Source organism: Grus americana, chromosome 28, assembly GCF_028858705.1.
Source record: "Grus americana isolate bGruAme1 chromosome 28, bGruAme1.mat, whole genome shotgun sequence".
In the NCBI taxonomy this organism is placed as follows: domain Eukaryota; kingdom Metazoa; phylum Chordata; class Aves; order Gruiformes; family Gruidae; genus Grus; species Grus americana.
Window position 1 is genome coordinate 3,159,868 of NC_072879.1, and position 27,966 is coordinate 3,187,833.

The following is a 27,966-nucleotide window of genomic DNA, read 5'->3' on the forward strand; positions in this document are numbered from 1 at the left end:
TCAAAAGCGGGGAGAGAGAGACCAGGGGCTCCGGCAGAGGCACACAAATCCACAAGATCTACATGTGCTCCTTTGTAGCTTGTAAGAAGGCATTTCAGAGAGCCTCAAAGCCTCAAGGGCAGATGGAGAGCAGCACTCAAGGTCGCTGCCGTCAACATGTGACCAACCCAACGTGCACAGACCCACGTCAAATCCAATCCAGGTCAGAGCCAACAGCTCCTCAGCCTCTACAAAGGAAATCCGACGGTGCCACCTCCAACCCTTCACCAGCACAGCTGGTTCTCTCCCGCAGAGGGCAAGAGTGAAGCAGGCACGAAGAATTGCTGACTTAATTCCACTGCTAGTAGATTAACAGTCCATTGAGGCACAGCATAAGCCTGTACACTGGTGTTAAGACATGGTTTTCAAGGCTGCCAATTGATTTCTCATGAAAACACAAATTCACAAGAAACTTTTTTGTCAAAAGAAAAAAAATAATGGAGACAGGCTTGTGTTTCTAATCCAAATGTACTTCTCTTTATTCAAACCAGGGGTAATCACTGGTTAGCGCAAAATGCACCTAAACCTTTTGCCTGAGGGAAATCTACATCTTAACAAGGCCTCCGTTAACCCCTAATGAAATCCACAGAGGATTTGAAAGCTTTTGAAGCACAGATCTAACACTGCGCTTCGTAAGTGACTCTGTGCGTCAACAAGTCTGCACCTGCCTTGTTACCAGTTCTATACCATCAGGTAACAAAAGCAAAATACACTCAGTAGATTTCTTTTAACTCCCAGAGTTTCTGAACCATCCGCCCCACCACTAATGTCAGGAGTAAGGGGGTTTGCAGCTTACCCTCACTTCCAACAGTGCTAACGGAAACCCTGTTTTAAATTAAAAAATAAGCCAGCATACATAGTAGAAAATTTCTCTTAAAAATTTCACAATCTGTAAATGTATATATTTTTTTCTTTTAAACATAAAAGTTTACAATATACGGTAAAACAAAGGCTCAGGAAAAATAATTTCAAAAAAAAGAAACCTGAAGTTTTGAATTAAAGCTGAAGACATTTTTAAAACCCTGTAAGTTTGAACCAGTGACATTTTCTTTATTTGTGCTGATGGGTTAGAGAAAGGAAAATATTTAAAAACTGCAGTCCAAACACCCACAGCTTTGCCTTCAGAAGCCATCTTCCCCCACCCCCCCCACCCCACCCCACCCCCCAAAAAAAAAAAAAGTTGTTAGGTTTTTCTTCCATCAAGTATGTGATTGTCACAAGTTCAGAAGTCTGGGATTCCTGGGTTCAGCTGGTACCAGACATCCCTGTGTGGACAGAATTCCCTGATTGCCAGCCCACGCTAGCGCCTGTAGGGGTGAAATCCTTGCACATTATGGTTCTGTCCTCGTCCAAAACCACTTCCTCCTGCTGGTGGGCCACTTGATGGTTGCACCGAGGGGCCTCCGTAGGGAGGGGGTTGCTGGCTGGGATCAGAGAAACCTTGTCCAAAACCACTCAAGTCTTGTCCATACCCTGGGGAGAAGGGGAAAAAGGCACCAGAGTAAGCATCCAGCATCAGCCGCACACACAACAACAGAGGCGCAAATTCAAAACCTGATGCTGCTCCCTCCCGCCATGCACGGCCTCAGAACACACACCTCCGTCTAACATGTTAAGATAAGCAGCTGCTTTCAGTTCTTGCAATTATTTACCTTCTATACAGAAGAAAGAGGCAAGAAGCAGAACTGAAGAGGTATGCAGAAATGGCAGTGTTCACTTTTGAGGTACTCCCCAGGCTGGTTGTTAGACTAGCATATTACGGCTGTTCAGAAGCTGGAAGTAGCTTGCAGGTTTGCTGTCAGCTCATTCTGAATATTTTTATTTTGTTTTGGGTTGGGCTTTTTATTGCTTAAAAACTAGTACTATCAGGTTCAGCAGAGATGGAGATGTACAAGGAAGTTGTTCCTGAAATCTCACAGCTGTTATACTGCAGCACCTCAGACCGACTGCAGAGAGTGATTTGACTCTGACTTTGCACAGCTTCACCATCTTCCCTGGACAGTCAAAGAACTTCCTTCGCTGAGAAGACACATCATCTTAAATTCCCTTTCAAAAACCAGAGTACTGCTGCCTGAATATTTAAATTAATTAATCACCCTCTCTTTCAAGGAATACTCAGTTCAAAAAATGTAATTGAAACATGAAGGGGCAAAGTTGGCAAAGCAGAGTCCAGAAGGTTGCGACTACGGCACCCATTTTATACTTTATAACGGAACCCTCGGTCCAAAGCTGCCCTTCGAAAGAACTAACAGCCTTCCCCGAACACTCACTGCACAGGCAGGCTGAAGCCTATCTGTTGCAAGTTCAAAAAACAAAGCTTCTTCTCAAAACCTGACACCCTGCTGCTGCTGTAGATGGTGGCGAACACTTTCACCTGGCAGTCAGGAAGAACTATAAAGCCCTTCTCCCATGTTCCCTACACCACCAACTGCATCCAAGTTCAGTTAGTTTTAAGCCTGAACGGACACGGTGTCTTAACTAGCTGCAAGTTAACATTGAACTTGTTCTTCCTCAGTCTGAGGACCTGAACGCTTCTCCTCTCCTGCCACACCGTCCTTCTGCTGACTGAGTGAGGCTGCAACCACCACTCTGAACAGGATCCGTGCTGAAGACCAGACTGAGAATAGGTTTGGAGTAAGCAGAATTTGGGGATAGGGAGAAAGGGTGAAGACGAAAGACTTGCTGGAATTCTTGCTGCCAATATGAAAGACAACTAGATGTAAATTAAGAACACTGAGAATTGAAAAATTTAATAAAAGTTCCCATAATTAAATACGACTCTTAATCATAATAGTGGCATCAGTGCAAGCCTCTGCTATGAAAGATGGTATTAAGACTCATAATTACTACGTACATTTCTGCAGTTCTGCTTCTCTCTATGCAGGCTTGAAGCAGGTTTAACTCTCTTAATCCAAAACAAAGTCTCTTAGCATGTCTTCAGTATTTCAATTTCAAGCTCTGCCTGTCTCTCAGGACTTGCTATCACTAATGAGCCTTAAAACACATCTATCACAGGCTTCTATTAGCTCAAAATGCTAATCCAGTCAGTTTTTTTTCAGACAGATAAGCAGGCAACCAAAAATACAATTTGATTGTTTGCCAAGGGGTGAGGCTCAGAGTGGAAAAAAACCCAAATTATTCTCACTGTACACTGCAGCGTTAAAGCATGAAGTGGTGGAAACCACAATTCTCAATTTGTTTATCACGCAGGAAACCTACAGCATAAACCTGAACAGCCAGACATTTAAGTATATATTGTCTTCCCCCTGCAGCTCTCGGTTTGCACCAGCACTTCACAGTGAAACACACAGGTCACCGGCTGTTTCAGAGGGCTCTACTCTAAGGGAGCTGTGCCGACCAGGACGGTTTTACCCTCTTGCTCAAGAACCTGAGCTCAGTTTGATTATGCAGGATAAAGCCTCGCCAATGCAGCAGCTTGGGAAGCTAACAGAAGTGTCATTCATACCTCAGTTGTGAGTCTTCACTTCAGCCAGCTAACGAACATAAAGAACTGTATCGCCCTTACTTACAAAAGTAAACATTTGAGACACGTTGTTTCCCCCCACCCTCTCAAAAGAGACCCTGCAAGAAACACAAGTTAATTTCCCAAACGCAGAATATCAAGAGCATTGGTTGTAAATAGGCACCACCTACCTAGGCTTCTCACTGCTCAGCCTGACCATAAGAGTGTAAACAAAGTATTGGCGCGTAGCCTGAAGGGTCTTGAGAATAGGCACCCAGCCCTAGTAAGAAATGAGGAGACCAGGGTGACGAACCCCAAGAGAGCCCTGTACAGAGATAATTTTTCAGGGTGAGGGAGACACACCCATGTTAGTGTTTAATTTACTAGTGTTTACATTCATCCTAGCTGTAAACATAGCAGCATTTAAGATGCTGTCAAGCCAGGACAAATCTTAAAATGCCACAATGATTAGATAACTCAGTGCCTCTTTAAAGCCCATAAGCTTTATGCATTTATGCAGATACATGCAGATCAGCTAGACTGCCTATTGTACAGCAACACTGCTAGCTAATTTGCTATCACCTGAAGTGCTGAAGCTCTTTAACAAAGTTTAAAAGATTTTACACATAGCTTCATGAACAGGTGGACGATTCTGTGGGACTGTAGCATATTAAATACCTCTATCCCTGTTAGCGCTTGTACTCATAACAGCTTTCAGGCTAGAAAAGCACTCTTGAGGTGAGAGACTAACTGCAGTTGTGGTTTAAACAACTAACCTCAGCGTTCTTCCTCAAAAGGCAGTACTACACACCTCTTCCTCCCTCCTCAGCGCTCTCAGAGACTAAGAACACCTGAAATATTTCACTGGCAAAGAGGCTTCCTAGAATATACAAGAGGCAAGTGGTACTGTACACACCAAATCCCACCTCCCCAGTTTTTCACAATGTTGGAAAACAGATTCTTCCTAAACTTCCAACATATCCCAAATATTGACTCCCCATTGAATAAAAATGATTGTGCATGGATTTATACTTTATTTAGTAGGGTCCACCCCCCTTCAAAAAGAGTCTGCAAAGAGACAAGTTCTGGCAAGACAAGCAAAACTTCCTCTTGAGTCACAAGGGCACAGCTATCTATGAAAGCAACTGTGTTCATAACAAACACATTGAAAAACATTTCAAATTCATCAACATGAGAACATCTTCTTGCTTTATAAACACATTTGAAAGGCTAATCTTCCTTCAGAGCCTGTTTTACATTTTTGGAACAGCTAACATTTCGTAAAGTTATTTAAATAGATAATGTTCTTTTCCTAACAGCTTCTGCAGGCACTTTAAGTGAAGCAGGCAGGCACTAACCTACACAGAGAACTTGTCCAGGTAGGGAACAGTTAACTCATGGGCCTACTGCATGCAAAAAGTTCACTTCAGAAGTAAAAGATTACCAAATTACAATCCCTTCAAAAAAAAAAAAAAAAAAAAAAAAGCAGTATGCCACAAACAGCTCTCTGGAGAACACTGCTCAAAAATAGGGCTGTGTGGAAGAGCAAGATGAGAATTCCCTCTCAGCTTCCACAGGGAAGAGCAGAAATTTTACTCAGTAGCACCAGCGCCTGTCTAGCAATTTTTATTTTTTTTTTTTGGTAGTATTGGCTGGCTGGCCTAACACTTGTTACATCAACGTCTTCCACCAGCTATATGAACCAGTTATCCATACAGCACAATTAAGCATTACACACTTCTGACAGAACTGTAACTTGAGATAGACAGGAAAGGAATGGGTGGGAGGAAAAGACACGCAGCTTGGATTCTTATACCCTGTACTGCCTGCCTCTTGATGCTGTTCTTGCTCTTCAAGTTCTCCAATCTGATCAAAGTCAGTTACACAAAAAAGTTGACTACAAGCTCCATGAAACTACTGGAGAAAAAAAAGTTTTAACTACAGGTTCGGGGAGAGTGCAAATCACTGACTTGTCTTACCAGTGCACAAGTCTCTGAAGACTATTTCACAGCATACAAGCAATGTTTTAGAGTTAAGAAAATACTCTCTGGCTAGAATGCTGCATGACTTAAGGATCACTTGAGAGCTGGTGGCTGGCATTCCCATCCTGGAGAGAAGTGCCTTCAGTGTGAGCAAACTCTTTCTGAACACTGACTTTCTACCCAAGTGTAAAAGAAAAGCAGGAAGGGGAGAAAGATCAAGCCAAGTTCATTTTATATGCAGTTACTTACCAAACTGACTATAAGGGAATTCTGGCTGAGCAGTTGGGGGTTTGCTCATGTCCTGAGTTGCCTGAGATGGTGGTGGTGGTGGTGGAAAAGCTAGTGGTGTTGCCCCTGGAGTGGCAGGTGGAGGGGGTACTCCAGGTGGGGCAAACTGGTCAGGTGGAGGAGGTGGAGCACCATAACCAAAACCTGAAACACAAGGGAAGTACAATACATGTGAAGAGACACGAGGAAACACCACCCTGACTTCTTGCTTGGCTTTAGAGTGTGACACAACTTTTTAAAAAATACTTCTACGTCTATCAAAACCAAAGTGTTTGTTATCTATATCTGGCCTCACAGTAATTCACTCCTACACACTGACAACACTGTGGCTAAAAGACCCCAACAACATACCTTCTAACACAAAAAATGTCACCCCAAAGGAAGACTGCAGCCACATCAGCAAGCGGCAAAGAGAAAGTGATAAAGCAGAACTAGGGACCAAACTCATGTGCATGTGAGAGTCATGAGGAGGAAGCCATAGTACTCAAGATCTTAGGAGGGAAAAAATAATATCCTAACCAAATGGCTGCTTCATAGCAGAACAAGCAACTTGAGATAACTGGGTAGTATTTTCTGCCTCCTTTAAACCAGCTTTGTGACTAGACTTATCAAAAGGTGGCCTGAGGGGGTAGGTGCTAAAATCCTATTTACGTGTCCAATGCCAGCTGCGACCTTAATTCCTTAAGCTTCCCTGAAAATCCCAGCCTGTGTCTAGCCCAGGTCACCATGCAGTAATCTCTAACTTTTCTCTTGGATGTCATAATAGGGGTACACAATAAATCTAAATCTGTGTTGCTAAACGAATTTAAACTAGAGAACATAAATGATAACTGCATCCAGGAAAAAAGTAACCCAACTCACTGGCAAAAATACTTACTCGTTAATTACAGCTCAGGAGATACACCCTAGGCAAAACATCTAAGGACAGATGAAACATAGGGAAAAAAATATCCAAGTCCAGAGAAAGATGAGTAAAGGCTGAAAACCGAATTTGGTGACGAACAGTACTCAAACTCCCGTAGGTCACTTACTAAATGGTGGAGGGGTGCCATAGCCCTGTGGAAATCCTTGTGGAGGTGGGAATCCTCCAGGAGGTGTAGAGACTATGTATGAGGTAAATGGTGGTGGTGGTGGTGGAGCTCCTCTTCCTGGAGGAGGTGGTCCATATCCACCTAGAAAATTAAGAGAAACCAAGAACTAAAGCAGCTTAATGATGAGAAGCTGCTGCTTAAGTCAGCATCCTCTAGATGGGGTTAAGCTGTTTGATAGATTCAGACGCAGTCTCAGCCTTCTATGAATTCTTACTTTGGGAAATATTTGTCCTCCAAGTATCCCTACTGTAAATAATTGCAGTTTAGAATGTAATTCCTTGATAACAAATTAGCGTGGTTGGCAACAGCAGGATGTATGTCAGCTCCCATTACCGATTTGTTAAGAATCCACTATCTTCTCCTTCGTTCTTTCAGGACAAATTCAATCAAGCTTTTAAACGTAGGTTAAATACTACAGAAATCCACAAATCACTGCGAACTCTTAAAGAAACTGCACCCCCGCTCAGCAGGATTTTTCTTTTAAAATTGGTCCCATATAACATACTTACCAATTGCCTGTCCAGCTGGCACCCACATCCCTAAAACAGAACAAAAAAAGCAACTTATACATGCATTGAAGCTGTATACTATGAAACAGGAATGATTTAGAAGATCTTGCTCTGGGCTCTGGAACAGACTGCATATCCTCCCAGTGTCCCTCACAGATCTATTTTTATGGTCCAAGAAATACTCTTGGACTATTTCTGAATATGCAATTCTGAAAAAAATTCTGAATCATTCAGCAAATAACACATAGAAGAGACAGCAGTCCCCAAACTCAAATCAGATGGAGCGTTCAAGACCTGCGAGCATAACGAGTGCAGGAAACTATACCAGTATAAGGAACAAAAACACTGAGAATCACAGCAGACTACGCATCCCAAACACTTTTAATATACTACCAGGTTTATCCTGGTTATTTTTGAAGGTTTTGAACCATAAAAACCATCATCATCTGCATTCGTTGCAGCATTAAGATTGAAAGATAAATGCGTTTATGTTTTACATTAATCTTTCCAGTACATCAGATATCATTTTCTCTACAAATAACCGCATTGAAAATAATCTAGTTTCTCAATTTGCACAGTTGCAGATTAGCACATCTGTGCAGAATGTCAAAGCCTCAGCTGCAGCTTTCAAGTTAATAAGCACCATGGGGAAACAAGCAATCCCTCTGCTGAGGTATCATCTATTGTAGCAATAGATGAAGCAGTGACACTCCCTTTTGACCCCCCAGGTGAAAAATTTCTCATATATCAGAGCGAGTGAGTTCTGCTCTGTCAAACGCAACTCAATTATACCACCGTATTTCTCCATAAGTTATCAAAACTGTCTTTGGATGAACTCAGCGTATTTATACCGTCTTCAAAATCTTGCGGGGGTTATAGCCATCAAACCCGAAACACACGGCTGCTCCTTTCAGCCCTGAAGGGTTCAAGCTAAATCAAGAAAATTATATGCAGTAAGTGCTCCCCTGCACCACTGCTAGCTGCTTGTTATTTTTCCAGGCTGCATTAAGCAATAAAACCCAAAGACAAGACCATCTGTTTTTCTCTCATCCCTTTCAAATTTTACTTATAACCTTTACTTATAACCTCCTTTGAAACCGCCTCATCCTTGAAAACCCATATTTCAACAAAATTTTTCATTAGGGTCTCGCGCAGGCCACAATCCCACAGCTGGAGTCACAACTTGAGCCGTTGAGCTTTCTCAACACCTCCTCCACATTCCCAAAAACCATGCCGATTCTATTTGGGGAGAGGCAGAACCAAACAGAACAGGTGAAGCACCGCCTGGGACATACGCTAGACTCGGCACAACCCACTGACTTCTGCTCTATGAAACACAGGTTTTTGGGAAATGAAGCGAAGGAACAATTTGTGCAGACTTGGGAAGGACTGTTGTGTGGAACTCATAATCCAGCACAGCGATACCATTGATAAACCTGGGAATACCGTCATTTGCCAGCACAACCAAATTACTGGTAAGCTGTAAAAGTAAGGCGCTTGCAACAGAGGCTCAAGTCAACCAAAGCAGTACCTTGAGGGCCGTATCCTTGCTGCCAGGTCGGAGGGGGCTGCCCTGCCCAGCCATTGGCAGCACTCGGCATGATTCTGCTTCCCCACTGACTGGCGCCGGGAGGCCCTGGAGTTTGGCTTTTGCTATCACGAGGTTCTGCGCGTTTTACCTCCACCTAAACAAACAGAGTCCCCATTCAGGAGAGATGGTGTAGGTTAATCTACCCCCCTTCCCTTCACACACACCCTTAATTACACTTAAGACTACACTTAGCATCTTATGACTTATGTCTAAATACTTAATTATTAAACTTAAGGCCAGTAATTTAAAATGTTTCTCAGGTACAATATATATGATGGTAAGACATTACAAGTCCTACTGTTGAGGTATTTCAAGTAAAAACACATCCTACAAATCACTTATGTTTCATCATAGTACAGTATTCATCGGCTTTAATCTTAAAACAGCAGTACCCTCTTACAACGGCTCTTCACTTAAAAAAGCATAATCTTTTTAATTATTTATACACTAATTTAACACTTAAGGCAGGAGTTACAAAGATGACATTTGCAGTAAATAAAGAACTTTGAGTAAAGAGTACGCTCTGAAAAAGGGTACTAATGCTTTAACCATTCAAACATTTTGGGGGTTCATTTGAAAGTTACAGTTTAAACCCACCCCATCTAACTACAATTTCAGCTCTGCTCATACCTGAGAAACACACATTTGTTTGTTTGGTTTTTTGTTTCTTTGTTTTTAAACTTAGGTTTTATTTAAATGTCTAATGGAAGATAAAGACTTACCTTCCCCAGGCTAACGCTTAAAGAATCTCAATTAACTCAAACAATGTCAGAGGGAATGGATGTGATAAGAGAATCTTACATTACATCTAACAAAAAAGTAAACAAACATGCAAGTAATAAAAATGGACAGTTGAGTCAATAAGAAGCAAATCTTCATACTGTGTTAAGTCAGTGACAAAAGCCCTCCTGTTTTTAAAATTAGTAAGCCATAGTGTTTAACTTATTTTATTCAAAGATAAAATGTCCTAGTGTTCCAAGCCATTGAGTAAGTGCATTTGACCTACTTAAAATAAGCTGCACATTCAATATAAACCTCTCAAAAAAACCCCCCAGTTTCTGATTTAATGAAACACTCTCAGCACTCATGCATGCTGAATTAAAGTCTTTTTTATTTTATGATTAATTTTAATGGGTGCCAGAGTACAAAGAAAATAAATCTCAATCATCAATGGGCCTGAGTAGTATGGAAAATAAAGTATTCAGAATTCTTCCTGCCATGTCTTAAAAACCATTCATGTCAGAGAACAAACAGGAAACAGGCACAAGGCAAGGACAAAGCCCCCCGCCCCCACCCCACTGCAGATGCCCCAAGGACATTAGACATGACAGTAACCAAATCTCTGTCAGCTGAAGGCCCTTCCAGAGAGGAACCAAGGGAATTTTTCAAAGGACTCAAATTAATGAGTCTTAACACATTTGCCTTGAGGGAATTCAGTTATTGCTTACAAAAGCAGAGTCCTTCTTGCAATTTTAATTTTTTTTCCCTTTCAACAACATATGGATTCATTTCAGCAATACCTTTTTAATTACCAAAAAGAAAGAGATACCATTTTTAAAGCAGGCATTATTAGTCAATGAAGAGAGCAGAGTATCTGGAGTTCATTAATCTACGTGGAAGAATCCCATTAATTTTTCAGTGCACATTTGGAAGTGGTGAACTGCCAAACTGAGGACTGAAAAATCCCCGTGCGATATCCTTAGCGCTGAGATTAAAATTCTACACCTGCCTAAAGCCCGGTTTACACCAAGAAATGAGGCATCTCCGTTGCTCCTAGCTGAAAAAACACTGCTTTTATGTGATTGAAAGGGAAAAAAGGCAAAAATAGATTATTTCATTTTGGTACCGAGATTGGGAAACAACAGAGAACTCTGAATTCGCACTGACGTATTCTGAAAACTGGTGGTGTAAGAGGTGACATTTCGAAGGCTCACAGAGGGTTCTCCACACTCTTCCAGAACCATTTTTTCAGCAGATGTACTACCCTTTGTTCCTATTTATATCTAGCATGCTGCTTTGTGATATGACCTCTCATTTAAGTGGTTCATCTAAGTTTAAGGCAATTCCAAGAAAAGGTCTGAGGGTGTACGTAGAATATAGATAAATCATACACATACCAATGTAAATTTAATGCTGTCAGTGCATCTGCTCACAAATGGGAGTGCTCAACTGCTCACAGGAGGAAAATACTAGTAATCAAGAACACACACTAATGTTCGTGATTACACAAGCACATTTCTTCATTTGCTTCATTTCCATTATTAGGGAAATAGCCCGCCCCTCAACCCCAAAACAAGTTCACAGGAATAAAAAGCATTATATACTGCATAATTAACCAAAATTCCACTGATATGAATATATCCCCTGCTAGCTAAATAAATGCTTATGACATATCAGCACATAAAAGACAATGCAAAACCATACAATGCAATAATTTAAGGAAAGTGACAGTGTTCCCGTGTTTCCTTGAAATCTATTCTCACTAAGGTTAGTGGTTTTAACCCTTACTTGAAAAACTGTGGAGATACTGTAAAGACTTTAAATTTACCACAATTTCCTTAATTTTTCTTTTAAGAAGTTATTATTGTCTCTGTATAAAACTTGGGTGTCCTGCAACAATTTACTTTGCTTTCAGGTTTTTTTCCACAGGTACAAGCATGTTCCTTGCTGAGTAACATCAAAGCAAGCCTAAAAAATTCCTCCCTATCAAACACCCAGCTGCTGACAACACAGTATGAAGATGAAACAACCAGAGGTCACTTAACTGCATTGTGGTTAAATACTATATAGAGTACGTGGGTTTGTATCAAAGTTTCACAGTAAGTGACCCAATTTTTTAAAAAAACCAATCCTTCATGATGTTTTTTTCCTTTTTGCTTTTTAAGTTTAAGATTATATAAAGTCAATTGTCTCACACCACCTCAAAATTTGAATATCAAATACACATCTGAAGGAGTGGTATCTTAAACCAAGCCTTGAACAACTCAGATTTCATTGGGATTCTGATTTTCAAACAGCTGGAAACCAGCTAACTTCTATCCTTGCACCTAAGCAGCGCTCAAAACTAAGGTAGTCATCGTCAAGTCATTCCAATGTAAGCTACGCGCAGCCACAGCAACCCCCCAGGTCTGTCAGCACAAGGCCTTACCCAAATCAGAACAGCCCACAGCCTAAGTTCTCAGGCTTTCACGACCCATCTCTCTTCCATGGGCTAAGCCCCCAGCTAACTGCCTTTCTCGTCTGTTTAAGCAAACTCAGAAGACCTTCTCCACCTTCGTGGATAAAGCCTCGAATTTGGACGTGCTCTCCCGCCTACCTGAATCAATAATTTTTATTCACCAGTGAAATTGCTAGTTGCCCAAGACTTGGTTCTTTCTTAAGGTAAAATAAAACTACAACTACACACTTTTTTGCCCATGATGTCGTGAAAATGCATGTTGACAGCCTGGTCCACTGATTGTTCGTCCTCGAAAGTAATAAATCCAAAACCTAGCCAACGACGAAGAGTGAATCAAGGTAGCAGGGTGTTGTGACACAAAACAGGATGATGAACAGTATTAGGGGCGGACCAAGGGTTCAAGCAGGGGTTTCAGATAACCGAGACTTGTGTTAAATTTTCAAAAAAAGTCAATCTGAGAAAATTGCAATGGATACTTCCGGTAATTAGGCAATTAATGCCTCATCTTGGTTTCACACATGCAACTTACAAACTGAGCTTGTTGACTATCTTTTAATTTGATTTTATTCCTGACCCACCTACCAGGAAATGGAAAAAAAAAAAGTGCTAGTATAGTCATAAATGTAACTGTGCCACATGATTAAAGACAGAAAACTTGTGGGACAGCAGATTAAAGTCAAGCAACTTTGCTGCTCCTATGTTTGATTCAGACTAGGTTCCCAAGGAAAACCTATTATGTCCCTGTTCCCCAAAGCTGCAAAGCAACTTCCTCCCATCCCTTATCCCGTCTTCCAATTACGGAATATTTTCCGTGGAAAAGAAGAAAGTTGTCTTTGAAATGTAGCTGTTAAAGCATGAAAAATTTTACCACTCTATGGATGAATGAGAAGCTTCAGAAACTAACAACCTAGATCAGAGGTTCTCAAATTTTCCACAACTTAGAAAAAGTACATAATAGACATTACTCCTTCCAAACACAGGAACTGCTGGCAACTGAAGTGTTGCTCATATAGAATGCGATACTTGCTGTCATGTCCCTTAATCTATTTTATTTCTTATATTTTCTGCTGCTTTTCTCTTGAAAAATCTATGCAACACTTTTCAGTCCCTCTTTTTGCCCAACACATTGCTGCTAACTGCTCCAGATCCCCTTTTATCTGACCACAGCTCTTGATGGTGGCAGCTCAGCTGAATCCAGTAGCTTTTTAAAGGCCACGAGGGAGCGTCTGATGCCCGCAGAAGATGGTGGAAAAGAGGCAAAGCCCCAGCACTGAATTGCTTTTTGAGGTCACAGTTTGAGAACCACTGCACTTAGGTTGTAGCTGCTGATACTGCCGAGAGAGTGGCAAAATTGTGGTTAATCTCACAGAACACGGAGGCTGGTTCATGCCATCAACCACTCATTGCTGGTGTAACAACCAAATCCCAGGAAAGGTAAGAACACATGCAGTACATAAATTGTGCCATTCTTTAGATTAGCTAAGGGTAGAGCAATAAAAATTAGAAAGAAAAACGAGGTGCGGCATCAAAAGCATATGGAACATGGATGCATTTCTGCTTTTCTGAAACCCAAGATTTCCCCCTTGGTTTGCATTTTGCTTTGCAGCTAGTGCTGACAGCAGCCATATATTGCTCTAAAGCGTTAAACAGAAATACAGTATCTATAACAGTTAGTGTCTCTCTAAGCTTATCCAACTGGGTTGGGTAAGCCCAAAGAGGCCTATTGTAGAGAAAGTTTATATATAAAAAAAATACACAAAGATACAGGCCAAAATAGATTCCAGCAGGTCAAATTCTGCTGTCAGCAACAAGAGCAAAAGACATCACTAAAATAAACTTAAAATAAAAAGGAAAAAACTTAGCATTTCCCACACACAAGAGACTGGCAGTATAAACGAAGTTTTGTTGACCTGTGATGAAAGCAGCCTCAAAATTGAGAGCAGCATTTCATCACAATATATTTGTCTGAGGTTAAATAGAAATCTAAGTATTGGAGCCAAAAGAAAAGTATTTGTATGTAAATAACACATTCAGTATTATAGCCTTTATCCTGAAAGACATGGGAAAGAAAAACAATGGATACCATCTACATATGAAGGTTGCTCGTTTAACTTGATTCCAAGAAGACTGAAGGAGGGGAAGAGATTGTGGTATGGAGATGGGGCTTGGAGCGGGAGAAGGAAGGAGAGTAAGAGGTCATTGAGGAAGCCAGTAAAGAAAAAAAAAAAAGGATTTAAAAGGGTCAAACACCGCAAGATAAGGAACAGTGAAAAAATCAGAGTACAATGCACAGCAAAATTCCAAACCCATGAAATTTTAAATACAGTAAAAGTGATGAAGTCTATCATCCATTAGCTTTATTTTTTGAAGGACACAACTTTATTGAAGACTAGAGAAACTAATTGCATCTAGCAGGAATCCAAGTGGACTACCAAACAGAGCAATGACGCTGGTTTGCAGCCAAGGGGAGGAAAAGAACAGACACAGCAAGAACCTGTAAATTACTTCACAGTTGTTGGTTTAGCCAAGAACAGAAAGCACGAGAAGCAGAGACTGCAACAAAGCCACTGTTTCTTTTAAGACATAACGAGGCTGGCTGCACTTACACTTGGCACTCTGAAAAGAATTTTGATGAAAGCGCTGCTTGTAGGAGAGCTAACAGAAGTAGGTAGGGACTGCAGGTAAGCAAAGACGACTTGGGTACCTGAAGACACATAGCTGGCTCCTCAAGGGCATCACTGTAGCTCTGACACTAACTGAGAATCTGGTTCCTGGTGTTCTTGTGAGAAGCTGAAGGTAGCTGAATGCTACAGGGATTAGTAACGGGGATAATTCTTCCCTCCTCCTACTAGCAAACTACTAAAATGACACGCAGTAAGGGATCTGTTCACAACACAAGGATGGTAAAGTTAATGGAAGAAGGCAAAATTCAGAATGGAATGCGGAGAAGATGGTAGTGAACTGGCCTTTTAAATTTTATAAATATCGGGTTAAAAGGACAAGTGTATAGACCGAGTAGCACTCTATGCAACAGAATACAGATCGGAAAGAGAAAGCAAGAGAAAATGTGGTCTGGGATGCATGACCAGGAGTACCGAACACAAACTACGAGGAGCTTTTCCGAGCACACCCCAGGGACTAACAAGGCCGTTTTTGGAGATGACGGTTAGTTACCACACTACATAAAAGAATGTCACAGAACAAAAATGAAAGCCAGAGCAACAGGATTCAAGAACACTATTTAAGAAGTCAGAAGAATTAAAGGAGAGAGTGTGCCACAGTACATCTGTGCCCTGGACAGAGACAGATAGGTTTTCGGACCTGCGCACATCTGTCACTTCTGCTTTAAGCGATCACCCAGTAAGTGGACCCAAAGCCCTCTTTCTTTTCTTCTTTTTTCTTTTTAGTATAGCTTTAAGCAGAGAAGCCATTAATTGAGACCAGGATTAATCCAGACCAGACATGATGTTTTAGTACCTTTTGCTCAGAGGCTGCAAGGCTGGGATTAAATATTACAAAGATGTAGATGATACAATAATTACTGAAATATTTCAGAACTTCAGCCACAAATTATATTCAGATGCCCGTACCTTTGTCTCCACTGCCTCCTCTATTTAAAATCAGATGCTCTAGAGCATTTAAATAGATGAATTTACATTCTGCTTAAATAAAAGGTATCTGTTGAAAGAAGATTAAGATAGCTAAAGCACGAAAACAAAAAAACAAATATATTGAAACTTCGTTTACACTCCAATAAAAGACAAAGCCCGTCCCTCCTCTGACTGTGGAACTGGCCTGTACCTCTGTGATAAATTATCACCTAGAGAGAAGAAATCTAAAGAGATATCGTTAATCACAGTCAAACAATTCACAGAGAGAAAAGAAAAGAAAAAAAAAAAGTACTTAACATTACCATACTTTACTATGAAACACTTAAATATGTCACTAAGGATGTATGTCTAAATTAAAAATAAAACTAAGACTTAACAGCTTAATAAATATGAAGAATATATTTCTTAATAATGAGTCAGAAGAGAAATGAAAGTTCAGATGGCAAACTATTCTCTAGCATGTAGAACATGCTACAAGGTGGTCAGTGCAACTAAGCTTCGCGTATTTAAAATATTGCCTCTTAATTGTCAAACAGATGACAGATGCAATGGAAGGTGGATGACATGAAACTTGCTTCATATTTTGACCAAAGGTTACCAACTTGATTAAATAGTTTAGCGAAATTTTGAGGGGTTTATTTTGTTGGGTTTTTTTTTTTCCTTAAAAAAAAAAAAAGCAGTCTAGCATACAGGGATTATAAGTCCCAATCAATACATATATGTGTATTTCAGAATTATCTGGTGTAGCTTGAGAAGTGTTTTTCTTTAATCTTAAGTGAAGCCATTTAACCAAAACAAAAAGCATATAATGGATGGATTCTGTCCTAATCTCGTGTTCAGAAGTACTCTGAATTGGAGTATCCCCCCCATGCAATTACAAACATCAACGTACCTTTCATGTGGAACAGGAGGAAAGTCTGCTCTTTTTTTTTTTTTTCTTTCCCCCAATAGTACCTTAAGCCACAGGAGCGGCTTGAGAATCAAATTTCATTCAACTAGCAAAAAAACGCATAAATGAACATGAAACATCTGATTTTAAATGCACAGATACCAACTAAAGCTGTAGATGAAGAGTCTAGACTTGAAGTGATATTTGCCCAGTGAATTATTCTTTTTCCTGAGGCAACATAGAAGAAAAAAAAGTCTACCTTTTCTGATGGTGTGAAATAGTTTGCCATCTGACTATAGGAGAGTATGAAGAAATTTCAAGGACAAACTAGATCAGCCTTTACCTCGGGGCCTCTGTTTCTCTGCGTCATAGATCATTACAACTTCAGTGACCTGGAAGAGAGAAGGGAAATTCTACTAACTGTGCTACCAGGGGAGTGTTATAAACAGTTACTACAAGCTGGTTTCCCGCACTCTATCCACAAAGCACAATTAAATGCTCGATGTAGCCATCAATACCAGGCTGTCCTAGCACACTGCAAACAAATTGGGAATATTGCTCTTCATGGGAGTTTAAGAAAAGCCTGAGTTCATCTATTCTAAAAAGCTGCTACATTGTGGCTTTTTAAGGTCTCATCACACTTAAAATTTTAATCTAGCATTAAGGTCGCTATACTGTTTATACCCACACTATAGCCTATAAAAAACCCCCCAAGGTTAAAATTCATCAGTGTAGCTTCTCAAAAGATTACTTTTCCCATTTTTAAACATTGTCACTCTCAACATGAAAAGCAGCTTTAACTCCAAACACACTTAAGAATTTGCACAGCTTCTCTGAATTACTTACTCGAATATCAGTGTGGCACAGAGTACCAGTTATAAATTGATGCTTTAAACAGCATTACAAAAAACCCGCTAAGTTACAGATGATCAGTATCAGTGTGATTTTAACTTTAAAAAAAGCAAAAAAAAATGGAAAATGCAAGCTCTTCGAGGGCTTCAAGATTTTTTTCAGAATAAGCACCACTGTGAGCTACAATTTAAACACAACCAGAGGTATAACATTCATGTCAAAGGCAGTATTAAAACAGCTGAAAGGAGCTGTCTTTAAATTTACCAGATGCAGAAGAACAGTCACAAACTGTGTGCGATCTCATGGAATCACATCCTCACCTTCAGGTCAATCTTAGGATATTTTTTACTAGAATCCCCCGAATTAGCTTAAAATCTGAGGCAAATTCACCTCTACTTACAGCTAGAAACCCCACTTTTCAAGGTATTGCACCATATACACTCACTTGACTATATCCTACTGGATGCTACCAGCTGAGATCTATCCCCATTTGGGGATTACACCATGTGACAGTGCCAGATTTGTTCCCATTTAGATCCCCTTCTTCACACCGGTCTTATTTACCAAGCAATTACCATGCCTAAGAATCAGTGCCTGCTTTCGTCTCCTCACTCTGCGGCCACAAAACACATTTAAGAGCTTCTGCTTCTCCAAAGATAACTCATTAAGAATGCTACACAGACTCCCCAATTTCTATACTATTGTTAAAGTTCTACTACTTACTTTTAAAGGCACTTACACTTAATGGCTGTTGCCTTCTATATTTGGTGGAACATAACCCTGTATCTCCCAAGCCATCCAGAGGTCAGAATGGGAAAGCCAAAAGTCTCTGAGGAAGAGCTTTTAGAAATTACGCTCCACAGCAGTGGAACGTGCTCCCCCATTTTTGTTTACAAGTCTACTGCAGCCTTTCAAACTAAAGAAACAGTTGTTAGCCATTGCCTTTTATTTTTTTTTAATTATCTTAATCATATTTTAAATACAGTACTGTTGATAAACTTAGCCACTTGAGATCTTAGAGAAAGATGATTTTTAAAAAAACATCAAAAGAACACACTGAATGCCACTCGAAGATGGCAAGTTAACATCCACTGGCACAGTCTTCAATTTAACTCAGGCAACCTGTAAGTTTCTCAAACTAGTTCACAGCTGAGTTTAGTGGTTTAGTTCAGCAGTTTACCATCTTAAAGGGGCAACAATAGATGGGATAAGTGGGAAATTAAAACTAACTAGGAAAAAAATCAGAAGATATAGTCATTATAAATTGAAGACAGGTGCATAACACGAGTAGGAGTTTGTCTCTAAAATGGCAGGAGACTGCAAAATTTAACCTATCTGTACACATAGTCAAAGACGAGGATCTTAGTCATAAGCTCCCTGAAGTACTCGCTGTTAGCAAAAAAAATTCAACAAAAATTTTTAAATCACCAAGCTGTAAGTTATCAATTGAAAAGAGAAATAATTATTCTTAAACCAACGCAACTTCTGAGTTTTTGCAAGAAGGGAACAGAATAGACTTAAACAAGGTAGACTTAAACAAGAGGAGATGGAAGCAGCAAAGTAAGTTACATATCAGAGCAATAGATTTTGACAAACAGCAAGATACATTTCAAGATGATGAACGTTTACTATAGTTTATCACAAAATGCTTCAATATGTCCCTACAGCAGTTTGTCTAAATTAACCCAAAATTTGACAGCTTGACAAAATCTGAGAAAAGGCAGTGGGGAGGGAAAGCATCTTGCAACCGACTGATAACTGCCATCATGCTGAATGACTCACCACTCCGAATTTCTTGAAGTATTCCCTGAGCTCTGTCTCGCCACAGTTATGAGGAATCCCACCAACAAAAATTTTATTTGATTTATTGTTATCACTCCTGGATCCTTTCTGCTAAATCAAGGAGGAAAAAATTCAGTCAGAAGGACAATAAAAGTTGGCTACTTCTATCATTTTACACTTAAACATGAACAATGGTCTCTTGCAGATTGAGGGGGAGCCATCTCCAGGCCTGAAGTCTCCTAGTCATTAAAGTGAAGCAACTGCATGTTCAGAGCTCAGAAGTTTAATGTTCGCAGTTATAACCCGGTCTCTGTTCTTCAGAAGATCAGAAGACTAAGGACTGTGCTCTGAGACCATTTACTCATAACGAAATCATATTAACCTGCAGGGTGTGGAGTAGGCTGGAAAAGAGCATCAGTCCTGCAAGCACGCTACCACACACTTGTTTCAAGATCTGAGGAACTCAACTAAAAGCATCGCTAAGAGCTTAAGAAAATACTCCACCCACAAACCGAGTTTGATGCAAACACAAAATGTTTGTTAACACTGTATTGTACTTGGAGTCTTACCATGAAAATCTAAGTAGAAGACAATTTTCAGACATAAAATTTACGCTCAAGGTCTGCATACTGACTCCTGATTTTAACTAGAAGGTGAGCCCAAACTTGGAAAACGGGTAGGATACACCAAGTATCTTTCCTTACCCATCCTTCCTTCGGTCGTGTCCTTTCTGGTTGCATCCCCCTAGGTGTACATGGCTTTGGATCAATCTGGAAGAAGTTCCACTTTGGTCAGATCTCAGTGTGCAGAATATTGTTCTAAAAGTTACGTTTATGGCAGCTGAACACAGCACTGCTGAAATCCAGCTCCTCAGATCAAAGCTATCGTCAATAAGTCATTTCAACGTGACAGAGATCATGTAGTTAAATAAATAAAGCCAACAACCAGATAACCTTTACACTATCCAGTCTGCAAAGAAGCAGCCAGAATTTAAAAACATTCTTTGAAGCAAGACGGAGCAGGAAAAAGACCCCAAAACACAAAAGCAACTTACATTTCGGCCATCTAACGTATGAGGTCTACTGGCCAGTACTGTTCCTACACAGTTGGGATCTTTAAATTTGACAAATCCAAATCCTCGAGACTGGTTTGTTGTTTTATCTTTCATTATTACACAGTCTACGACTTCTCCATACTGGGAGAAATAGCTACGAAGAGTTTCTGTTAAAAAAAGAACATATATTAAACAGAACCAGATATTAACATTACGAGGCTGTGTTCACAATTATGAGACAAAAGATAAGTAAACGGCTCAACAAGTTCCAACTCATCTTTTGAAAACAATTACATTTTACTTCCTCTAAACAAATGGTATATACTTATATATATATAAAGAAAATACTGCTTTATTTTCACTCATACAAAAGTATTAAAGCAACGATAAAAAATTGTCATCTGAGTTGACAAAAACTGCAATATCAAACACAGATAGAAAATATTAAACCAAAAGTGATTAATGTATTTTTGAACTCTCTCTACAGAAAATTGTATTCATTAACAGAAGAGAGCAGCAGAATCTCATTCAAATCTCCCTAGCACAGTACCATCTGTTAAAAAGCGATGTATCTATACATTGTTTTACTGTTCACAAAGGCCTGGCTCAATGACTGTAGAATACATAGCTTACCTTGTGTTGTACTCCAGTCCAAGCCACCCACAAACAGTTTTCTGCAAATGAATTATACAGCAGTTTTAGGGTGCTACATGATAGATGCTTCATCTTATTTAACACAGAAGTCAGCTATTCTGAAGAGGTCTGGTGGTACTGAGGCCTCCAAAATACACTACAAAGCCTGTTCTTCAATAGAATTCGCTATCGTTTGTGACAACTACCTTCTGTTTCATGAAGGTTCACATAAAACACAAGCATCTGTTTTGTGTGCCACAAGCATAGAGATTGTAAGCTTATTCCTGTAATATGTTTTATTCTTTTATGCGAAGAGAAGACAAAAATATCAGAGAAGCCTAAGTTCCTCCAAACTACTTATTTCCAGGTATTTGAGAAGGCAGTGTTGCTTTGAAAAATCATTACAATAGCCAGAAGGAAAAAAACCAACATAGAACATCACACTACGTACATTTACCTGCTCTTTTGGGGCAGAAAGGAGTTTCAGCATGGAACACTTCATAGTCCAGAAAAATATGTACAAAACATCACTGAAATGATTTGAAGAGTGATCCAAGAACACCGTTATAAAGTCATTCTACTTGGTTAACCTCCCCCCACCATCAAAATGGGATGCTTGGATTCCTGTCAAGGACTGGATCAGTGGCTCTAAGTTACTTACACAACTTCTCCTAGCAACAGAAGAAAACAGCTGCAGGGTCCATGCAGTTCCAATTTAAGGATGAAAACAAAATCCAAAAGTTCTGAGACAGAACTTTTGTTTGTCAGAAAACCAGACATCCTAATTTAAATACCCGAGCTCATTCCATTAACTGCTTTAATCCCAGGTTAAGTATCAAGAGGTGTGCACAGTCTTGCATTAGGCCTCCAAAACCAAGTTCAAAGAACAGCTAGGCTCTCCTACAAGCGTTTGCGACCTAACCTTGAGTGTTACCAGAAAAATAACTGGCAACCAAAATAAGTTAAAAAAAATATTCTGCAAAAATACACTAGCAACACAGCTGCAGGAGATGTTGTACCAAAAATAACACCAGACTCTGAAGTTTACACACCGGATGTTACCATCTCCTACATTTAGAGGTATCACCATATGAAAAATAATGCCAGCGGTTGAAGTTATTTAATACCAACTTACAAATACTAAGCAATGTAAGTGCATCTACCCTGGGATGATGTGGCCAACTTTCACGTCCCAGAAGGTCAAAGCCCAACGGGAATCGCAGCAAAAAGAAACAGACTCCACAGGAAGGAGTGCTGAACTAGATGCAATAGTTGGATTTGGGCATCGCCTGAAATTTCTATACTTGTTCTCTAGCTGCATAATTGGGTAAAACAGAAAGCATACGAGTTTTTTTCCATCCTCAGATCAAAAAAAGTTTAAGTCAGCCCTCAGGCTTCCTTGCCCCTGTGTTCTCAAAGTACCATCCTGGTAAAGGAAAGTCCTTAAACTGTTGATTAAACCAAACAAAAAAACCTTCATCCATTCCTTTTATATGCTAGTCCCTCGCTCACCTAGAAAGACCAGTCAGAATCACTTTTGTCTACCATTATCTTTTAGCTAAATGAAAGCAAAAGTAGAACTACCAAGTTCAAGCCCAAGATAGAAGGCAAACCTGTGAGGCAAGCACTAAATAACAGAGTAGCACTAATTCAGCAATTAGTTGTGAAACCATTTTACAATCTAATTTAGAGATATCTCCAAATAGATGAGAAAGTCATGGCTAAAACCCAAACTAAACTCCACAGTTAAAGCTTAAGACAAATCTGAATCAACTCATCGTCTGAAAAGAGCATCCAAATCTGTACCATTTCATGTTAGAGCACGCCGAAGCGCTTGGGTAAGCGCACAAAGAGGAGCAGGAGATGCCAGACTGCCTGCTTTGCAACTCTTTATCAACTTCAGGGTGTGACAAAACTTCCATGCAAAGTAATTTACTCCATAATTAAAGGTTAGTTCAAAGCCACCTCAACAGTTGGCCCTTTTCAGTAAGCAGCACCAACTCAAAAGCTCTTCTGTTAATAGTTTCATGGGTCTGCACAGACAAGTGCTGGGATAGTTTATCTCTGGAGGATGCCCTCTATTTCTCTTATCAGTCCTCAAAGAGAGGAATCATGTTCTGCTTTGTCTTCTACTCACCCTCAGATATACTGGAGTATAACTGCAGCTGAGCTAAGGCTGGGAATTAGCACACCTTCACTTACATGGGGAAAGGGGAAGTTCTAACAAAAAAAATTAACTTCCTCTCACCTGCTTTTTTCAGGAGCAGCTAACTGCAGTCAGAAATCAGCCACCCTGCAGTCAAGGGAGCTGCAAGTACGTAGGGAGCATAAGCTAAGTGAAAGCCTTGCAAGTGGAAGGTGCTGTGCAGCATGGCAGCTTGCAGACGAAACCAGCCATCCCTTTTCACTTTGATTCATTTCTCTGTGATATGGCATCATGTCACGACCCTTATGCAACAGCCAACAGTGACTACACCAATGCCTTGAGGAATACTACACACGAAAATAAGGGGTGACTAAATTCAGTATTACACACTACCTACAAGTCTTGTTCCATCAAGACAAGTTTTATTTCTAAGTTACTAGTTGAGAGGTGACAAAAGTCTTGTTTGAAAAAAAAAAAAAGACCAAATGTTAAGCACAGATCAAAGCATCTTCTTAAGCAGGCCAAAAAAAATAACTGCACCGGTAATATGTAATATGCAAAGAAAGTAGTCTTCAGAGTGTTGCAGAAGACAGGGGCTGCATCTGCTCCTGCATTACCATAATGCATCTGATAACAGCACAAGCAGGACATTTCATCTATTATCAACTGTTGCTGAAAGCAGGCCTGTTTTCTACTTGCATGTTTCAGGATGACAAAGTTTTTCTCAAGGATAGGAAAACTCCCACCTCCCTCTACTGGCAAAGAGCTTGCTCGTGGCATCAGCTCAAAGAGCTTATTCAACATCAGCCAGTTTTCAGCAACAGGTCATGTTTTGCTAACAGCCAAACTTCACCCAACAGTCATCACCACACTAAGACTTCCTGGCAGCTTCAACTGTCCCTTTACTAGGTTTCCTCTCCACATACAGGACACACACACACAAACCTGTGTGCTCTTTCTTGTGCCATTTTTTAAGAGAAAGTAAGTTCTAGAAGGAAATAACTATTTCCTGATAGCAAAGAAAAAAAAATAACCTATCCAATGGTATATTCAGATTAAAGCCTTGATGTAGCCCACGACTGTGTGTTAGCTACATTTAGGGATTGTTGGTGTTTTCTGTTGTTTTTTGGGGGGTTGTGGCTTAACTAATTTGATAGCTTGGTATATAAGATCAATCTAAAAATATCAGCTACATTCTGACAGAACATCAAGCTGTCTGCAGGGAAGGAAGACTCCCCACAGTTAATGGTCATTGAAACCTTCCAATTCCATTATTTATGATTTGTAGTCACCCCACATACATTTAAACAAACAAAAAAGCAGGGTTGCCTACGGTCAACTACAGCAGCTGTATGTAAATACATGGCTTCTATTTACATGCACACTATAGAATGCCAAAAGCCAGGACTACCCAAGGCCTTTGACTCCTCCATAGGTTGGTTTGAACACACTGAGCAAATCCAACAGTTAACTAATCCCTACCTAACACAAAGATCTAGACACACTATCATACAAGACAGCTGTCAGATGCAAGACAGTTGTACAAAATAACGGTAGGTGAGCGTTTGTTTCCCTGCGCTTAGCTTGCATCACTAGCCCATTTGTAAGGTCTTACGCATGCTGCCTCCTGGCCTCCTATGACGCTTTTTTGTTCGAACAGTTTAGGGGCTGGTAGTTACTAAAATGATGCTATCAGCTTGAGCCTGCTGACATCACTGTCCTCATCCCCATTTACACCACCCTCAAAACATGCACCTCCATAAAGCTACATATCTATAGACTGCAGTGCCAGAAGGATGCTGTAGTCCATCCCCAACGGAATGTACAGCAGTTCCCCAGCATGAGCCTGATGCAAACATGAAGCACTAGTCCTTTCCATGCTCTGTACACCAGTAAGTGAAAGACACCAACAGACACGGTGCACCTGAAGCTGCAGCAGCATTCCTGGCAGTGCTCGGTTCTGGAGCAGGAATGAAATGATGATACTTCAGAAGTTAAGACATATAATAAGTTTTAACCGAGTTTCATGAACCCACATGTTCTGCTTCAATTATTTCCTGACAAAATTTTAATTGCTAATTTATTCTTTTCTACCATAAATGTATCTGTCACTGAAACAGCTAATCCCAGAATTGGTAAGAAAGCATGCACAAATATTTTAAGAGTGCTGAAACTCAACAAAAAGCACAAACTCTTCACCTACGAAAAATAATCTGGTGGTTCAATAACATCTGTCATTTCTCTTAGCACAGTCCCAATGAGCTGCATCCTGTAGGACAGGAGAATGGATCTCAAGAGCAGCACTTACTTTCATTCAAAATAGTCCCAAGTACTAATTACAATCCCTACCTACTCGTATCAATGCGGCTGCAAGGCCTACAGCCTTCATAAGTATTTTTTCTTAACTTAAAAATCTCTGTCTAGAAGAGCTGTTAAATTCGTAACTTCCTGTTAAGACTGGCATCTCACAACAGCTTTCAAAATAGAACTTCCTTCACCCAACTCTAGGCAGCTGACTAAAACTGCAGTTTGAGCACTTTTGGGGGAGGAGAAAAAAAAATAATTAACATCTCTGATTAAAATCCAATCCTTTCAAATCTGATTACAACTCAGAAGGATCAAAATCTAAGCAGTCTGCAATTGGGAACAAGCCCTGTGACATCCGGGCTGTTCAGGATGAAAGTTGACAATATTTCACCGAGTAACTCGCAGCCTGCACTCACCTATAGTTACAGAACAGCAGCACACAGAAGTCTGCTCAGCAGGTCTCTCATAAATAAGGCACTAGACAGTAATCAAGGCCCAGGACCAAATAAAAACTATTTTTGTGTAAAACCTACACATTTAAACATGCTTCATGCAATATGCATCGGTCGTAGCACATGTTATATTCAAAACAGTTATCCTGCCTCTCGTATTTTAAGACCATACAAATTAAGAGCGTGCATAGTAAATAAGCAGCTTACTATACGCTGGAGACAGCGCGAGAATGGGACACTAGTTCACGTCCACTCTAGTTTCAAAAAAGGTGACCAGTTATGATGTGCGTATTCTGCCAAAACTTGCGGTGAAAGCTAAGCAGCCAATCGTATTTATTTTCTTTTTGCTATTTCCAGTTCTAAGGCACCAAGTCTACCAGCTCATAATTTAAATGTCGCTATGCTCTAGAGTACAGCAGCAAAGTAAATACTATTAAATACATCTCAGAAGAACTAGACCTATGCCAGGCTATCAGTTTGAAGAAGCCACAAAATCTCTGGGAGGCCTCTGAAGTAAAACCAGCGTTTTTCTGACTGAAATTTGGCGTGCCCAGAAGGACAGTCAGCGGGAGGCAGCTGTCAGCAAGGGGAAGTTTGGAAGGGCAGCTACAGGCAGCGCAAGGACTCCTCTGCATTGCCAAGAAGGGAAGCGAGGGCCGAGAGGAGGCTCCTGGCTGCCGCCTTTGTCCTGCCGTTCCCCCCATGAAGAGCCCAGGTCTCTGCCCCACGGCCCGGCCGGCCCTCGGCCCCTCCGGGCAGAGGCGGGGAAGCCCTGATGAGTCACCGGAACAAAGTCACCAGCGGGTTATACACTCCCTCCCCTCGTTAGCAGCGGAGAGAGGGGGGGAAAACAAACCGGCGTGCCCCCCTCCCCACGGCGGGGCCGGCCCGGGGCTCCCGGGAGGGCGCGGGAAACGCCGCGGGTGACCTTGGGCCGCGCGCACCTGCCGCCGCCGCCGCCGCAGCCCGGCGCGGGCCGGTCACGTGGGGGGGGGGGCACCCTCCCGGTCCGCAGGGGCCCAGCATGGCGGACGGGCCCGGCGGCGGACGGGGGACCGGGGAGGAAGGGACACCCCCTCCCCCCCGCCCCGCCGGCGGCGGAAGCCACAGCGCGACCCTCACCTCAGGGCGCAAGAAAGGGGGGCCGGACCCCCATCCCTCCCCCGCCCCAGCGCTTCCTCAGGCGGCCGCCCCGCTCCATCCCCCCCCCCGGCGCCCCCCCTCACCCGATCTCGTCGGCGCCTCCCACGCTGTTCATGGCGGCGGCTCCTCGGCAGTATCCGGGGCCGCGCCCGGCTCTTCCCTCCGGCGGCGGCACCAGCGGCAGGTCGCGGGTTGCGGGCGGGCGCTCCTCGCCGTCCGGCCGTCCCCCGTTCCCCCCCCCCCCCCCCGCGCTCCCGAGCTGCGCAACGGCCGCCCCCGGCCCGGCCCCCCCCGCCGCGCGCTCGCGCTCCCTCAGCGCCGCCAACCGCCGCTGCGCGCGCACCTGCCCTCGCTACGGGGTCTCCGGGGCCGCGCCCAGGGAGGGGCGGGGCGGGGCGCGGGGGCCGCCGGGAAGGGCAGTCCGCCTGCCCCACGTGCGATCGCGGGCCGCGCAGGGCCCCCCGGGCCGGGGCCTGGCTCAGCGCCGCCTGCACCCCCCCAGGTCCAGCCCTCCCCCGCCCCGTCCAGTGCAGCCCGGCTCTACCTGTGCGGGTTCGGGTCACGCCCGCCACACGCGGCACCGTGCACGGGGAGGAGCGTGGAGCAGGGCTCCGGTGCGTGGCACGGTGTGGAGCACGGCACCTTGCACAGCTCGGAAAGGGACACGGCACCATGCGCAGCCCTGGTGCGTTGGCACGGCGTCGGGCCCGGCCCTGTGCATGGCCCAGGAGCGTGGCATGGTCCCAGTACATGGCCGTGGAGCATGGCACAGTGTGGGGCATGGCACCGTGCACGGCCCTGGGGCATGGCACAGCCTGGGGCACGGCACAGTGTGGGGCACAGCACCGTGCACAGCCCTGGGGCATGGCACAGCCTGGGGCACAGCACCGTGCACGGCCCTGGGGCACGGCACAGCCCTGGTGCATGGCCCTGGGGCATGGCACAGCCTGGGGCAG

At 42.2% G+C, this 27,966-nt stretch overlaps 1 protein-coding gene across 9 annotated transcripts; it reads right to left on the reverse strand.

Moving 5' to 3' along the window:
• Positions 1-488: 488 nt before the first annotated feature.
• Positions 489-27,249, reverse strand: DAZAP1 (DAZ associated protein 1). 9 transcript variants are annotated; one of them, XM_054805119.1, is made up of 13 exons: positions 27,094-27,249; positions 20,963-21,003; positions 20,330-20,496; positions 19,980-20,045; positions 19,276-19,386; positions 16,985-17,033; positions 12,370-12,452; positions 8,904-9,057; positions 7,373-7,402; positions 6,804-6,944; positions 5,734-5,916; positions 3,694-3,782; positions 1,374-1,512 (listed from the first exon to the last, which is right to left on the reverse strand). In XM_054805119.1, exons 1-12 carry the CDS (start codon positions 27,123-27,125, stop codon positions 3,703-3,705), a joined length of 1,137 nt encoding a protein of 378 aa, XP_054661094.1. In that variant the 5' UTR covers positions 27,126-27,249; the 3' UTR covers positions 1,374-1,512; positions 3,694-3,702. The 9 variants fall into 9 exon arrangements, with proteins under 9 accessions (XP_054661091.1, XP_054661090.1, XP_054661096.1 ...); XM_054805117.1 differs by having other exon boundaries at positions 3,694-3,827; XM_054805120.1 differs by lacking the exon at positions 3,694-3,782 and adding an exon at positions 4,279-4,382.
• Positions 27,250-27,966: the final 717 nt, after the last annotated feature.